Source organism: Acinonyx jubatus, chromosome B2 (genome assembly GCF_027475565.1).
Source record: "Acinonyx jubatus isolate Ajub_Pintada_27869175 chromosome B2, VMU_Ajub_asm_v1.0, whole genome shotgun sequence".
NCBI lineage: Eukaryota > Metazoa > Chordata > Mammalia > Carnivora > Felidae > Acinonyx > Acinonyx jubatus.
In genome coordinates, this window is record NC_069385.1 from 147,652,596 (window position 1) to 147,668,288 (window position 15,693).

Below are 15,693 nucleotides of genomic sequence, written 5' to 3' on the forward strand. Positions count from 1 at the left end.
ATGGAATTCTCTCTGTTTCTCTCTCTCTTTCTGTCCGTCTCCTGCTCTGTCTCTCTCAAAATAAATAAACATTAAAAGAAAAAGCTTCATATATTGTTGACTGACCAAAGATATGGAGAAAGAGGAAAGTCAATTTCTCTACACGTGAGTCTAGGTATTTAATATAATGCCAATAAAAATTAACATAGAATTTTGTTTTCAAACTAGGTAATTGCTTCTCAAGTTTATGTGAAAGTAAACAAGCATTAATAGCCAGGAAAATTCAGAAAAGAGTAACAAGGAAAACGCAAGCCTCTGGGATTTTAAAACATATTGCAAGCTACAAGGAACAAAGTACTGTAGTATAAACAGGATAGAAAATCCAGAAGTAGGCAATATTAATATTTAAGCATTTGATAAAAATGTCATTTCAGGTTACTAGAGAAAAGATAAATCATTCAAGAAATGGTACTGGGACATCTGTGTAAAAATCTGAAGAAAAAAAAAAGTAGAGTGTAGTCCGCACCTCACGTCTTACAACTGGATCATTTCCAGGTGGTTCAAAATTTAAGTAGGAAAAAAGTAAAACTGTGAAAGTACTAGAAAAAAAACTACATGAGAATTTTCTGTTATAGTCATCGCACAAAGAAGGCCTTTCTTATCACAGAAAACATATAAAATTAGTAAATTTAACTAAAAAATTAAAAATTGCTGTAAACTAAAGCCCCCATAAAGAAAGTAGAATGGAAATATTACAAATTATCACAAAGGTCTAATTTCCTTAGTATATGATGATTATACGAGTCAAGATAAAAACGAGCACAAGTAGGAAAAAGGGAAAGGGTGTAAACAGAAAGTTCACAGAAGGAAATGCACATGAATATTAATGTCTCATTTTTTTCATAATTAAAATGCTAGTTGACACTACAATAATATACCATTTTTTGCCTATCAGCTTTGCGAAGGTAAAAAATTTGGTGAAGATTTGGGGTGGCATCATTTTTAGATATTGTTAGAGAGTTGTAGTTTTTTTTTTTTATTTTGTTTCGATTTTTATTTATTTTGAGACAGAGACAGACAAGCAGAGACGGGGCGGGGAGGGGGGCGGCCTCCGTCCAGCAGGGGGCGCGGCTGTACACCCGGCGGGGCGGTGTCAGCTGCGTTTGGAGGCTGGTTCTCACCTGCCGAGCCTCTAGCATCTCGATGGGCACCCCCTCCCCCTGCGGCTGGGGTTCTGGCCACAGGACCCATGGGATGGGCTTTGTCCACAGTGATGTGGAGGGCTGCACGCGGGGGGACGGGCAGAACGCCTGGTGTGTGTGTGTGTGTGTGTGTGTGTGTGTGTGTGTGTGTGTGTGGTGGGGGCGCTGGCCGGGGGTTGAGGGGGCAGTGTGTCTCTGCCTGGTCGGCGGGAGCCCACCGCTGCGCCCACCTCCCGGACGGGGCCGCGTTTACTTCTGGGCTCTGTGCGTCCGGAGGCCCAGGCCCCCACGGGACTGGGCGGCCGTGGTGACCCTGGCTCTGAGGCTGGACACCTGCCTGCCCTTACTGAGCGAAGGAGAAACCGCTGAAGGTGTTTCGTCCTAAGCCATCGGTCATCTGGGGCAAACACAGTCTTCAGAAAATCTGAATTCGGAAACAGTTACTCCCAAGGATTTATGTGTTATATATAATGAACACCATATACGCACCTACATTTATAATTGTTCATTTTGCCATATTTGCTTTTTCTTCCTCTGCTGAAGTATGTCGAAGTAAATTATACACATCATTACACATAACACCTTTGAATACTTCGGTACCCATCTCTAAAATACAAGAACATTTTCCTATGGATGTACAATATCATTATCAAACTCAACAGAAGAAAAAAATCACAGGGAGATTTTTTTTTAATGTTTCACATTTTTATTTAAGTTCTAGTTAGTTAACATATATTATAATATTAGTTTCAGGAGTAGAATTTAGTTATTCATCACTTACCTATAACACTCAGTGCTCATCGCAAGTGCCCTCCAGAGGGAGACTTTTCAACATTTGCCCTTTTATACTTCTCGTATTTTGAATCTGTTGCTATGTAACATATTCAAAGATAATAAATTTTCAAGCTAAAAATAAATTGAATGGGGGGCACTTGGGTGGCTCAGTTGATTAAGCGTCTGACTTTGGCTCAGGTCATGATCTTCGGGTTTGTGAGTTCAAGCCCTGCGTGGGGCTCTGTGCTGACAGCTCAGAGCCTGAAGACTGCTTCAGATTCTGTGTCTCCCTCTCTCTGCCCCTCCCCTGCTCGCACTCTCTCTCTTTCTTTCTCAAAAATAAACATTAAAATTAAAAAAAATAAATTGAATGGGATCTTTATTTTTGTTTAATATTTTATTTTTAAGTAATCTCTACACCCAAGGTGGGGCTCAAACTCACAACCCCCAAATCAAGAGTCACATGCTCTACCTACTGAGCCAGCCAGACACCTCTGGATAGGATCTTTAATACTTAAAATTGACCAGAAAGCTGTGGGGTCTGCCCAAGGTAGCATTAAAGGACAGGAAAGAAGGATTCACAAGAACCTAGCTGAAAGTACAGATCTGGGGGTGGGGTGCCTCTGGGTGGCTCAGTGGGTTAGGTGCCTGATTCTTGGTTTGGGTTCAGGTCATGATCTCCCGGTTCATGAGTTCGAGCCCCACATCAGCCTCTATGCTGACAGCTAGGATCCTGCTTGGGATTCTCTCTCTCTCTCTCTCTCTCTCTCTCTCTCTCTCTGCCCCCCCCCCCCACTCAGAAATTAATAAATAAACTTAGAAAGTAGACTGGGGGGAAAACACTTCATTTCAATGCCCAACTAAGTTAGGGCTGGTGTGAGCAGAGCTTTCATCAAGTCAATACCAAGATGGTGGGCATGGAAAGCCAATGGAAATCCAAAAAAAATGTATCGCTTTGAAGCAGTTTTGTTCTCTCCATTATAGAGAGAGTCCAATGTAATCAACAAGTGACTGGCTGTTCCAAATGGAATGTTACATCATACCCAGGGTTCAGAATTGATTGGTGACATCCATAGAGCAGATGAGCTTGCCCACATACTTACTTGCCCACATACATAACTATCTTGGGTTAGGGAAGGTTCATATGGGACATCAATATTGTTATACTTGATACATTTTAATCCTCATACCAGCTAGTTCCCTCAATCTCTTTGTTAACAGTTCTCCAAATCCTCTTCTCCATCTTCTTCTTGTTCTTCTCCCTCCTCCTCCTTCATTTTTTTTTTTAAAGCTTATGACATAACCCACAGAAGAGTCAATAATATCCCAATATACCTGTTTCCAAATTCAGGTAACGCTCAATGTTCTTGTAGTCAGCATTTCTTCTTGTTTGAGCTGAATCGTGGGTTTTTTTAAAAATGTTTATTTATTTTGAGAGAGAGAGAGAGCATGAGCAGGAAGGGGACAGAGGAAGAGGGAGATAGCATCTCAAGCAGGCTCTGTGGTGCTTCATGGTCAAGGGGCTCAATCCCATGAACTGTGAAATCATGACCTAAGCTGAAATCAAGAGTCTGATGCTTAACCCGCTGAGCCACCCACGTGCCCCAAGAATAACGTATTTGAACTGTATTCCAGTTAAAGGGAAGCTGGGAATTTGTGGCCATTATATAGTTTGTTGGAAAAGTTTGTACTGAGGGCTCTGGAAGTGAGGTGTGTTGAAGAGAGTGATCAGGATTTTGAGCAGATTTGCTTCATGCTGCTGCTCTTAATGATAACAGACTTATTGGATATTCAGAAAAAGTCAAAATAAAGGATGAAGCTTGTGTTTATTTAATGACCTTAGATGGCTAGGTTGAGGAAACCAACCGAAGAAATATATAGAGCTATAGTTTTGGAGTTAAAACGCATCACAGAATTTACATTAACATTCAAGATACTTTCCTACTGCTGTAATTAGAATAAACAGTGAGGTTTTGGGGGTGCCTGGGTGGCTAAGTGTCTGACTTCTGCTCAGGTCATGATCTCAAGGTTCATGAGTTCGAGCCCCACCTCAGGTTCTCTGCTGTCAGTACAGAGCCTGCCTCATCTTCTCTGTCCCCCTCTCGCTGCCCCCCCCCCCCAGGCTGGCACACATGCTGTCTCTCTCTCTAAAATAAACATTAAAAATATTTATTAAATAATGAGGTTCTGTTAAAAACAAAACCTAATTTATGCAATACTATCATTCTGGTTGGCATGATAAAATTGATGGATGACTAGTACTAATAATTATACTCTTTTGTACAAATAAAGCCAATTTATTTTGGACAGATTTTGTATTACCACTAAAAATCCAAAAAAACCTTTGTAGCAAAAATCAAAAGGAAGGAAGGAAAGGAGGAAGGAAGAAGGAAAGCAGAGGGAAAAAAGGTAGGAAGGAAGGAAGGAAGGGAGGAAGGAAGAAGGAAAGTCTATCAATGTATAGGGGCCTGGACAAATAAATTGCAGTCTCTGTGCTTGATGTACTCAGCCACCAAATGAGTCGGACCTACACGACCAGTAAAGAGGTCTAAGATACCTGAAGTGAAAACGTTAAAATAAGTGATAAAAAAAAAAAAACCTAAATGTAAAATAGCTTAATGCTTGTCTATGCAGCTGCGCGTGAGAAAGATCGGAAGTATACACGCAAATCCCCAGCGAACCATGACAGCGGCGATCTCAGGGTAGGGGGACCTTAGTGACAGTATGGGATTTCACCTTTTACTTGGTTAATTTTGGCGTTGCTGAGGTTTTTTAAAAACTACAGGTAATATATTCTTTAAAAAAAAAAGTTTTAAAAATAAGTGTCGTCAAATTAATGACCTAGGATTCCTGCGCTTCAGTTTAAAACCTGCGCGGGGCGCACCTGCGGCCGCAGCGCCAACCACGTGAGCCGCGGGGAGGCTGGCGGCGGGCGGCGGACGGCGAGACGCGGGATCCTAGAGCGGCCCGGAAGTGCCTCGGCCCCGAGCGCCCCCCGCGGCCGGCAGCCCCCTCGGTGCGGCGCATTGTTCCGGCCGGCGCGCTCCCGCAGACGTCGCGTCGGCGCTCTCCGTCTCCCTGCAGCGTCCAGCTCCCGTGAGTCGGCGCCGGGAACCCGGGCGGGCGTGGCTGGGGGAGGGTGGCGGGTTGCGGAAGGCGGGCCTCCGCCCGGGGAGGGGACGTCGCGCGGGCAGGGCCTGGGAAGGCCGCGAGGCTCGAGGGCCGCCACTGGGATGACGGCCGCAGGCTGGACTCGGCGGGAACGGCCTGGGCGGCCGGCCTCGAGGGCGGGGGAGGCACGCACGGGTGTAAGATGTCACACCCTCTCCTTTCGGTTCTGAAGCCGGTGAAGGGGCTTAGAGCGGACTGGCTTTCAGGCGCAGAACGTGCCCGTTGCCCTTCCGCTTCCCTTAGCCTCGCGATCCTCGCGCCCTGGAGCGTTGGGAGCCCTGCCTCCCTCCTGCCCGAACCCCGGATCCGCATCCGTACCCGCATACCCCTCCGTCCCGAGATCCGCATCTGTTCCTAGATCCTCCTCCGTCTCCGGATTCCCCTCCGTCCGGGGATCCCCATACACCCCGGGTTTCCATACACCCTGGCTCCGCAGCCGTCCCGATTCACATCTGGATCCCCCTCCACCCCAGATCCCCGTCCCTCCCCGGATCTCCATCCACCCAGGATTCCATTCCCTGGACGTCCTGTCCACCCCCCCCCCCCCCCCCCCCCGTCTTCCTTCCCCTCCCCACCTTCCCTCTCCCCCCGCCGCGGCTGTCCAGCTGGAACTCAGCTGCGGGGCGGCACTTCCAGGTGACTGAGAGGCGCAGCCTGGCTGGGAGCAGACCGCTTCCCCCAGGGCCTCTGTGCTCCTGAGGACTGTCCTCACAGAGGGTTTGACCTTAGGCAACCTCAAATCGTGGTTGTCACCAAACCTTAAAGGGTGACGTGAGCCTTAAATGTGGTCTCGCATCCGAAAGCATGTTGTGGACTGCAGCGCAGCGCTGTTACTCTCAGTTTAATAAAGTTTTCAATGAATTTAGCTCAAAGGACAACAACCTGAAATGGAATGGTTGTTTTCAAGATTAAGTTTTGAAACTCTAGCAAAGAGTCCAATGAGAGTTAGCTCATTCATTTATCAAAGATAAGAGCAGTATTTTCATCTATTCTTTCTCTGATTTGACTTTGAAAAAACGAGTCTGAACTTTTTAACAATTCCGAGTGAATTGTGTCGTCCCTGTTTTCTCCATGAGCTCTGTAAGGTATCTTTATTGCTATTTCTTTACATTGAGAAACTGAGATTGAAGGACGATAAGAAATTGGCTGAAAGTCAATCAGTAAATTGGTAAATGTTAGAACCATAATAGAATCCAGTTCTGGGTAACTTGAAAGCCTGTGATTTTTGCACATTATGACCTTATGTTTTCCATTATTCCCATCCTTTGGTCACCAAATGACTTTACTTTCAGTGAAGAGGCTTGGGGTCTATGACAGTTGCTTATGGTATCAGTGCCCATCTCTAGCTGTTGTCATTCTTCTATATAAACAGTGATTTTTACTGCTCAAGAGGGAACCTCTCAAGGTGCTTCTAAAACACGACTCCAGCTGGAGGGTGCTTTGTAAACTATTCAAAGTCAGGATGAATACAGACTCAAAGGAGGTTTTGCCCATGGATGTACATGGTCCTGAGGCTTGGGAAGAACTGACCGTGAAGGTGGAGACGGAAAGTCGCCTCCAGATGCAGGAATCCAGACTGAAACGTAGCAGTCCCCTGGCGAGGGAAGTCTTCCGAACGCGCTTTCGACAGCTGTGTTACCAGGAAACTCCTGGACCCAGGGAGGCCCTCACCCAGCTCCGTGAGCTGTGCCGCCAGTGGTTGAGGCCTCATGCGAGCACGAAGGAGCAGATCCTGGAGCTGCTGGTGCTGGAGCAGTTCCTGACCATCCTGCCCAAGGAGCTCCAGGCCTGGGTGCAGGAGCACTGTCCAGAGAGTGGGGAAGAGGCTGTGATTCTGCTGGAGGATCTGGAGAAGGAGCTCGATGAGCCACAACTTGAGGTAGGAAGGGAGATTTGCAGGGAAGAAGTGTATGTGTGTCATCAAGGACCCTTGGATCCCTTGTTTTGTATCCCCTTGACTGATTCTGACCCTGACTCTGCTTCCTGCTGCTTTCTGGGAAGGGTTTCTTTAGACAGTTAACTTCTTCAGAAGTCAAATGTCACCTCTCTGTTTCCAGATGGTAGCCTACGGACAGGGACGAGAAGTCTGCTCTAGAGAGACGGTGCCTCTAGGCGAGCAGACCTCACTGAGCCTTCAGTCCCAGCCCGAGGAGCCCCAGCTCCCTCGTGACACTGCCCAAGAGTCCCGCCCTACTGGAGAGACAGGTGAGGGATAGGACTTTTTTGGTGTTGAACACATCCCCTCTTGTCAAGCAAAAACAAATGAAAAGTCCAGACCTGGGGAACCAGGGGCTCAGAAGTCCCTTTACCAGGTAAGGTCAGCACTACAGCTGCTGAGGGCCCAGCGTCCTCACTTTGTCCCCTTCCCTGCGTTCAGGCTTCCCCTGTGAACTATCCTGTCATCTCTCTGGTATTCTGGCACGTGGTACCTTAGGAAAACTTCCAGGAATCACCGTGGAGGGCAGCTTTAGAGAATGGGTATGATGCATTCAAATCATGGCTTTGCGTTTTAGAAGCTGCTTGTACGTGGGCAGGTTTATTTAACCATTTGGTCTCAGTTCCCTCATCTCCAAAATGGGGTTGATAATAGCATTGCCTTAGTTTGCTTGGGCTGTCGTAATAGAATGACACACACTGGGTGGCTGAAACAAATTCATTTGATCACAGTTCTTGAGGCTGGATCTCCAAGATCAAGATACGAGCAGGCTTGGTTTCTGGTGAGACCTGCCTTCCTGGGTTGTTGACGGCCACCTTCTCGCTTTGTTCTCACACATGCCTTTCTGTGTATACGTTCCTGTTGGAAGAGAGAAAGAAAGTTCTGATGCTGTTACCTCTTATAAGGACATTAGTCCTATCAGATTAGGGCCCCACTCTTTTTTTTTTTTTTTTAATTTTTTTTTTTTAATGTTTATCTACTTTTTGAGAGAGAGATTGACAGAGTGTGAGCAGGGGAGGGGCAGAGAGAGAGAGAGGAAGACACAGAATCTGAAGCAGGCTCCAGGCCCCGAGCTGTCAGCACGGTGCCTGACGCGGGGCTCGAACCCACGAACCGTGAGATCATGACCTGAGCTGAAGTCCGACGCTTCACCGACTGAGCCACCCAGGCGCCCCATTTAGGACCCCACTCTTAATTACCCTAATTAATTTCCTAAACGGCCCCATTTTTAAATATAGTTAGGGCTTCAACATGTGACTCTAGGGGGAGGGAGACAACACAATTCAGTCTAACAAGTATGTACCATAGAAGGTAGTTGCGAGCACAGAACAGACAACTGATGAAAAGCACTTGGCAGGCATTTTGCTTAGAATGTGGTAGCTGTTCTTCCAGGTCCCCCTTGCCCATTTGGGGTAACGTTTGCAGTATAAAGGGGTGAGGAAGGGGTGGGGAACGCACAGTGGGTGGCAGACTGGACGGGGGAATCCAGTGGAATCAGTCTGGCATCTCCTGGTGTGTCATTCAGTGGCGGGTGCAGGCCTGGGCGCTTGGGGCTGTGCCAGCTGTCGTCCTGTTCTCGCTCTCCCTGTCACAGCTGGCTCCGCTTCTGCCTGATTTCTCACCAGGACAGCGTAGCCTCTGCCGGACTATTTGTTAACTTTCTAACAGTCAGTCTGCAGTGGCGTCTGCTGTTTGCATTTTCACTTCATCAAAGCCACAACTTCTCTTGCCTCTCTGCTTCCTGCCTCTATTTCGTCTACCCTAGCAGTCATGCAGTTATCATGGATTTCTGCCACTTGGAACATATCTCTTCATTTTAAAAGATTCTTTTTTCCTTAGTAAATGTGCTCTGCAGACCTTCCTCTGGCTCCGTGACCTCATCAGATTAAATTCCTCTGATTTCATTTTCCTCTTTTATGAGCATCTTCCCAGTCAATTCCTTTGTTTCTTCCTCCTCTCCGTGAACTTGGCCTTTTATTTTCCAGGCATGTTTCCCTTTCTTCTACTTCAGGAAGCACATCTGAGTAAGTCCATCCTCTCATCCAACCATTCCTTCATCCCTCTCTCCCATCCATCTATCCATCCATCCATCCTCTCATTCATCCATCCATCCATCCCTTCGTCTATCCATCCTTCCTTCCACCCCTCCTTCCTCCCATCCATCCATCCCCTCTTCCTTCCTTTCTCCTTCCCTTCCTTCCATCCACCCCTTTATCCATCCTTCCTTCCTTCCTTCCCTCCCTCCCTCCCTCCCTCCCTCCCTCCCTCTCTCCTTCCACCCATCCTTCCATCCTCTCATCCATCCATTCCTCCATCCATCTCTCTTACCCTTCATCCCTCTCTCCCATCCTCCCATCCATCTATCCATCCATCCATCCTCTCATTCATCCATCCATTCCTGCATCCATCCCTTCATCTATCCATCCTTTCTTCCACCCCTCCTTCCTCCCATCCATCCATCCCCTCTTCTTTCCTTTCTCCCTCCCTTCCTTCCATCCACCCCTTTATCCTTCCTTTCTTTCCTTCCTTCCTTCCTTCCTTCCTTCCTTCCTTCCTTCCTTCCTTCCCTCCCTCCCTCCCTCCCTCCCTTTCTCCCTCCACCCATCCTTCCATCCTCTCCTCCATCCATCCCTTCATCCAGTCATTCATTAAGCATTTGCCATGGCCATAGGAGAATACACAGAGGACATCTACAAATCAAAAAGTTCTCTTCTAGGACTGTCAGCGCAGGTATATGTTGTACATGTAGGAAAAGCCAGTTTTGTTAAGCAACATAGTAAGTGTTTGAGATTACAAGGACCAAAAACCAACGTCCAGCTCTTCAATCTTTTTAAATTAAGCTGCATTTAAGGTTACTGTATAGTACTGAGTTTGCTTTTCTTTCAGAATTCATGCTGATAGTAAAAAATCCAAATAATATAGGAGTTTGTATATAGTAAAACATGAAAGTTCTCCGAATTTTATTCCCCAGGAGTAGCCACACTTGTTAAATTGTTGTGTATTTTCCAGACTTTTTCTATGTATGTGTAGAGTCTGTCTAGCTACAGGTCTACCTTTTGTCATGCAGTTTGTTAAAGAGGTGGTATAATAACCCCAAATAAAGAGGTGCGTTAGGGTGATACCACATGTGACAGTGCCTTGTAAGTCATGGAGGGCTGTGTAAGTGCTAATTATGAAAAAGGTGAGAAATGTCTTTGCTTTCATTCTACCCGGTTTCCTTGTATATCTCAACTATAATTATGAAGTTTGGGCAGGAGGGCAGTACTGATCCCATTTGTGGTCCATTTCTTCTCTGCAGACACATTCCTGTTTTCCACACCTGTTGTCCTCCCCCAGCTAAAAGGAGCAGGAGAACCGTGGTCTGACAACAGAGGAGCCCTACAAGGCGCCTGTTCTGGTGCGTGAGCGACAGTACAGTTAGATGGGAGAGAAAAAGCCGGATGTTTTGGCAAAAGGACGGGGGTTGGTGGGTGTTTTCCTGAGACTTTTCTGGGTTGCAGGGTGGAAATCTGTTGGTTCACAAGGTCCTTGGGAGCTTCCCAGGTGTCACCCGAGGCTGTGCCTTATGTGGGGGGCAGGAAGAGACCAGAGAAAGGGGGTAGGTGGCAGTTTTAATAAGCAAAGGAGGCTTGTCCTGGGCATGGCAAAATGCGTAGATCTCGGCACCCGCCCACACATTTTACAAGTTTATGTAGAGGCTTTACCTGACTGCAGTCATGCGTGCTGTCCAGGTAGTCACTGTCCTTGGGGCAGCTTTTGGGAGCGGGGCAGGCAGCTAGAGCTCACGTTTCAAGTTCAGGGGAGGGGGTGAGGAGCTTTCGATTGTCCAGATCCAGCTCATGGGTCAGTTGGCTGTCTCGTAGTCTCGATGGCTTCCCCCAGCAGTCATGCCCAGGGAACCTGAGACATCCTGAAGATTCCACTGGGCTGTGCTCTGCTGTCTAGACAGTTTGGGTCTGTGTGTCTCCATTCCTGCCTTCAATTCCTTCAAGTCCGATTGGGTTGGTTGGACAAGTGTCCAGTGTGGGCCAGTTCCATCGGGTGCCGTGTGCCTCCTGTGCCCATGCCTGGGCCGGTCATTTGAGGCCACAGCAGCAGGCTCGGTTTCAGTCCTTTGTTTTTTATTCATTCAACAAATATTTATTGAATAACTGCCATGTGCCAGCCGTGACCCAAGGAATAAAACAAAAAGATCCCACTGTCATGGAGATTAGACTGTGGGATGGGGGAAACACATAGCACACAGACGGGGTGGCGATGCAGCGTGTCAGACGGTGGTCAGTGCTGTACACCAGGCCGGGACTGGAGCGAGTCGGGGGCATCGAGGGCGCCATGGGTGTGGCAGGCCAACCGCAGCCCTGAGTACAGGAACCAAGAAGGTGGGAACTGAGCCAACTCTAGCTGTTGTCCGAGCCTAGAGCTTTCCAGGCAGAGTGTGGAGCCAGTAAGGGCCTTGTGCTGGAGCCCACTGGGACAGGCCAGGTCATACCTGGGACGTGCTGGGACACACCTGGGATGTCGCGGATCTGACGGTTGTAGTACTTACTGTCCGATGCCCCCAGAAGAGTGGGAGCACTTGTTCCAAAAGGAATGAATGAGTACATGGTCTCTTTGAGGCTCTGCACCCAAATCGGGGAGGGGTTCTAGGGGAAAACTAGGAGAAGGCACCCTGACGTTGAGCTGCCCTCCCCATGAAGAAGCCTAAGGAATCCTCTCCAGGCCCCTGCCCTGTCAGGAAGGACTGAGCCACATTCTGCCGGAGGGCAGCCTTCCCGGTCACTTGGAGGAAGGCTTCCGCACTGGCCCTTCTGTTTCCAAGCTCCTCTCTGCTCTGTGACCTGGGATCACACCAGGTGGAAGCGGTCTGCGGTTTCATGCGCACAGGGACCCTCCCGTGGGGTCGGAGCAGGTGACGCTTGCCTGGTCTCTTGTGTTTCAGATGGAACGAGCATGGCTGAGGACAGAGAAGTGGTGCCGAGGAAAGACTGTCCTAAGATAGCGGAGTCCCGCGGGGAAGTCCTTTCCGCACAGACCTGGGAGGAGGCACGCGGGGGGCCCGGGCCTGGACAGGGCTGGGCAGAGGGGCGCCGGGGCGGCCCCCCGGGGCGGGGATGGCACACATGTGACGAGTGCGGCAAGACCTTTGCCCAGAATTCGGGCCTCACCCGCCACCGCAGGGTGCACACGGGCGAGAGGCCCTACGCGTGCGGCGAGTGCGGGAAGGCGTTCAGCCGCAGCTCGGGGCTGTTCAATCACCGCGGCATCCACGACGCGCACCGGCGGTACCGCTGCCGGGAGTGCGGGAAGGCCTTCAGCCAGAGCGCCGGCCTCATCCAGCACCAGCGCAGCCACCGGCCGGAGCGGCCGCACCGCTGCGCCCAGTGCGGGAAGAGCTACGGCCGGCGCTCCTTCCTCCTGGAGCACGAGCGCAGCCACACGGGGGAGCGGCCGCACCGCTGCGCCCGCTGCGGAAAGGACTTCACCCGCCAGTGCAACCTCATCCGCCACCAGAAGACTCACGCGGCCGCCGGGCCGCGGTGACTCTGGGGCGCGCCTGTCCCTGGTCACGGGCCCGGCCCCCGGGGACGGGAAGGCCAGGAAGCGTCGTCTTCTCGCCCCCTCCTCGCGTTTTGGAGCAGACGCTGAGCCGTGGTCTGGGCAAATCCGAAGAGGAAGCTTTGGGTGTTTGCACTGCTGCTTCCGTGCCCTGGCTCTCCCCCTGCCCACCCTGCTTCACCCTGTACTCACCCTTCTTGTTTACTCAGATGGCAGCTGCTGAACCTTCTTAGTAATGGAATAAATGGCGCTGCCAGGCCAATATGCCTGAAACACGTGCGTCCCTGTTTAATTCCATAAGGTCACATAGAGCCCTGCTGATGTTTTATGATACGTGGGTCTTCAGTGTTCCCAGGGCCAGTTCCTCTGCGCCCACTCCTTGTCCACCCCACCGCTTCCCCTGATGAGCTCATTGTGCCCTTGGAACAGGGGCCACCGTGTGCAGGGTCTACCTACCCGCGAGGGGCGGGGACACTGCACTGTCCTTGTCCCTTGTATGGATGCAGACGGGAAGACTCAAGTCCAGGCTTGGAGTCAAGGTTGAAAACCTGGACCTTTATTGTGGAATAATTTGAGCTCCTGAAAACGGTAGTTTTCACATGCTCTTAATTGGGTTCCCTAGTGTTGACATCCAACATCATGTCGTTAAACCCCTGGCTTCAGACTTTATCCTCAGTCTGTTGGGGTGTTGTGCTAGTCTCTGGTCACCCGGAACCCCCTTCGTGCCTGTCCATCGTCAGCACCACAGGTCACTTGTATCCCGAGTCCAGGGTCCTGCCAGGGAATTGGATCATGAGCCATGTAACGTGCTGTTAAAACAACCCTCTTAGATCTCCTGAGTCCTTCTTTTCTGTCGCTTGGCTCGGTCCGGAGAAAGACTCCCCCCCTGAACATGTTGGGGTTTTCCTGCGGTTCCACAGCTGGTGCAGTGGTTCGGCAGCGGCTCAGAGGACAGCTGTGTGGCCTTGAGTGTCTTCCTTCCAGGGAGCTGCCTTCCCGGGGACGTGTCCTTGTGGGGAGACGAGGCTCCCCTGGTCAGGGCGGAACAGACCCGAGGCTCGCGGCTCCCTTATTCCCTCTTATGATTTCTCCACCGAGGCTGCAGCCCCATCTCTCTCCTTCGATCCGCTAGAACGGACGTCCCCCAGGCACAAGAGCCGTGCCCTCAGTTGGCCAGGGCAGCCGGCCCTGGAATTGGGGATTCTATCCTTTACCTCCAAGGGAGAATTTCAGACAGAAGTGGAGCACAGTAGTGACCCCCGTGTCCTCAGCACCAGCTTCCACGGTTATGACTCGGGGCGCATTCTGTCTATGGACACCTTCTCCACTTCCTCTGGGGGAGCTGGAGGAAGACTTACAATGTAGAGGTCGGTCAGACTGAGATCCTTAAGTGGCTCTTCTGACTGAGCCCCTTCTCAGTCCGAGTCTCCCTCTCCTTTCTTCTTGTTTCTTGGGAAGTTGGATTTTAAGGCAAAACTCTTACGAACAGTTTCCCATCACAGGGAGAGAAACTACCTAATGCAGATTCCACGAAGCACCAGCTTGAGCCATTTCCCTCACTCTGTCATGGAAGGTTCTACTTCTGAGAAGCCCAAGGTGAGTTTCCACATCATAGTAGGCTTGAAGGTAGGCCCTGGGATCATTTGGTAGAAATGTTAGCATGAAATACAGACATGGTCTGAGGATTCGCTCCTGCTGATTATGTCAGTTGTCATAGAGTCTGCGGTCTTGTGTGAGTTCAGACTCAAAAATTCAACTATGAAAGTAGCCTGTCCCCATCGCTTGTTATGTCTGCAAACCACGTGGTGCAGCGGGGAGGTTGAGGACCAGGAGCCAGGGCCCCTGGGATGGAGTCTCAGTGGATCCTGGAAGGTGGGGCCTTGGATAAGTCTCCTGGATTGGATTTTTGAGAAGCGGAGCCTGGGCAGGGATTCAGGTTCCGGGGTGGGGGGGGTCACTCGGAGAAGTAACAGCAGGGGAAACGGGACATGGAGAAGGAAAGGGCCGAGCAGGATGTGGTCTCAGTCCAGCTTTAGCCTAATTTGGAGGAAGGGCCTCTTGAACAAAACTTACTTCGTGTGCCGGCACTCACCGATCGAGGGCTGCCCTCATGGCAGTGGGGATGGGTGCACTGGCCGGGTGAAGGCCAGGGCACAGAACCACTGGCATCTGTGACTGCGCCCAGGCCCTCAGGGCCTGTTCCCGCCCCTTTGCAGGACTGTTCTGAGGAGCAGCAGACGGCAGTGGTACGGAAGGACACTGGGGTCCATAAAGTACACGTCAGATAAGGAGAAGGTGACGTGATTACTAAATGCGAACATGATACAGAAAAGGAGGGTTGGACAGCAGTGAGAGACTTCCTTGTAAGTTAAGGTTTTTGTGGGACTTTTTCTTTTACCTCAATTTAAAAAAAAAGATGTATTACAGACTGCTGTCACATGGGTTTAAAAGTAGATCAATACTGGGGCGCCTGGGTGGCTCAGTCAGTTGAGTGTCTGATGTTGGCTCAGGTCATGATCTCACGGTTCATGGGTTTGAATCCCACAACGGGCTCTGTGCTGACAGTGAAGGGCCTGCTTGAGATTCTGTCTCTCCTCTCTCTGCCCCTCTCCTGCTCTGTCTCTCAAAATAAATAAAAACATTAAAAAAAAAAATAAGGGGCACCTGGGTGGCTCAATCGGTTGAGCATCTGACTTTGGCTCAGGTCATGATCTCGTTTGTGGTCTGTGAGTTTGAGCCCTGAGTTGGGCTCTGTGCTGACACCTCTGAGCCTGGAGCCTGCTTCAGATTCTGCATCTCCCTCTCTCTGCCCCTCCCCTGTTCACGCTGTGGTTCTCTCTCTTTCAAAAATAAACTTTTTTTTTTTTTTTTTTTTTTAAGTAGATCAATATTTGCATCAGGGAGCTGAGAAAAAAGTAAAGACTTGTGTCTGGAGTACAATTCCTCGTTTCCCGCACATGCGGTTCAGCATTTAGTTCGTGTGGAACATAAATCTGCGACAGTCTGTCAACTGAATCCATCTAGGAATGCTCCCATCCCGACCTCTTTTGTCCCCCGCTCGCGTGTACCTGTCGC

General features: G+C 49.8%; 1 protein-coding gene across 3 annotated transcripts; it reads left to right on the forward strand.

The window, feature by feature from the left end:
• Positions 1-4,895: 4,895 nt before the first annotated feature.
• ZSCAN9 (zinc finger and SCAN domain containing 9) lies at positions 4,896-15,275 on the forward strand. Of its 3 annotated transcripts, XR_008298806.1 has the most exons (6): positions 4,896-5,051; positions 6,499-7,005; positions 7,184-7,331; positions 10,361-10,459; positions 12,002-14,214; positions 14,835-15,275. XR_008298806.1 is itself a non-coding variant. In XM_027051871.2 (5 exons), the coding sequence occupies exons 2-5, from the start codon at positions 6,589-6,591 to the stop codon at positions 12,601-12,603; spliced, it is 1,266 nt and encodes a 421-aa protein (XP_026907672.1). In that variant the 5' UTR covers positions 4,896-5,051; positions 6,499-6,588; the 3' UTR covers positions 12,604-15,275. The 3 variants fall into 3 exon arrangements, 1 of the variants encoding a protein (XP_026907672.1); XM_027051871.2 differs by having other exon boundaries at positions 12,002-15,275; XR_008298807.1 differs by lacking the exon at positions 4,896-5,051 and having other exon boundaries at positions 5,721-7,005.
• Positions 15,276-15,693: the final 418 nt, after the last annotated feature.

What these genes read in the sequence shown, in the direction of transcription:
- ZSCAN9 (XM_027051871.2), top strand. Translation starts at nt 6,589, where the DNA reads ATGAATACAGACTCAAAGGAGGTTTTGCCCATGGATGTACATGGTCCT. An exon ending in CCGCCCTACTGGAGAGACAG is followed by an intron (nt 7,332 to 10,360) that starts GTGAGGGATAGG and finishes TCTTCTCTGCAG; the next exon opens with ACACATTCCTGTTTTCCACA. An exon ending in CCTACAAGGCGCCTGTTCTG is followed by an intron (nt 10,460 to 12,001) that starts GTGCGTGAGCGA and finishes CTTGTGTTTCAG; the next exon opens with ATGGAACGAGCATGGCTGAG.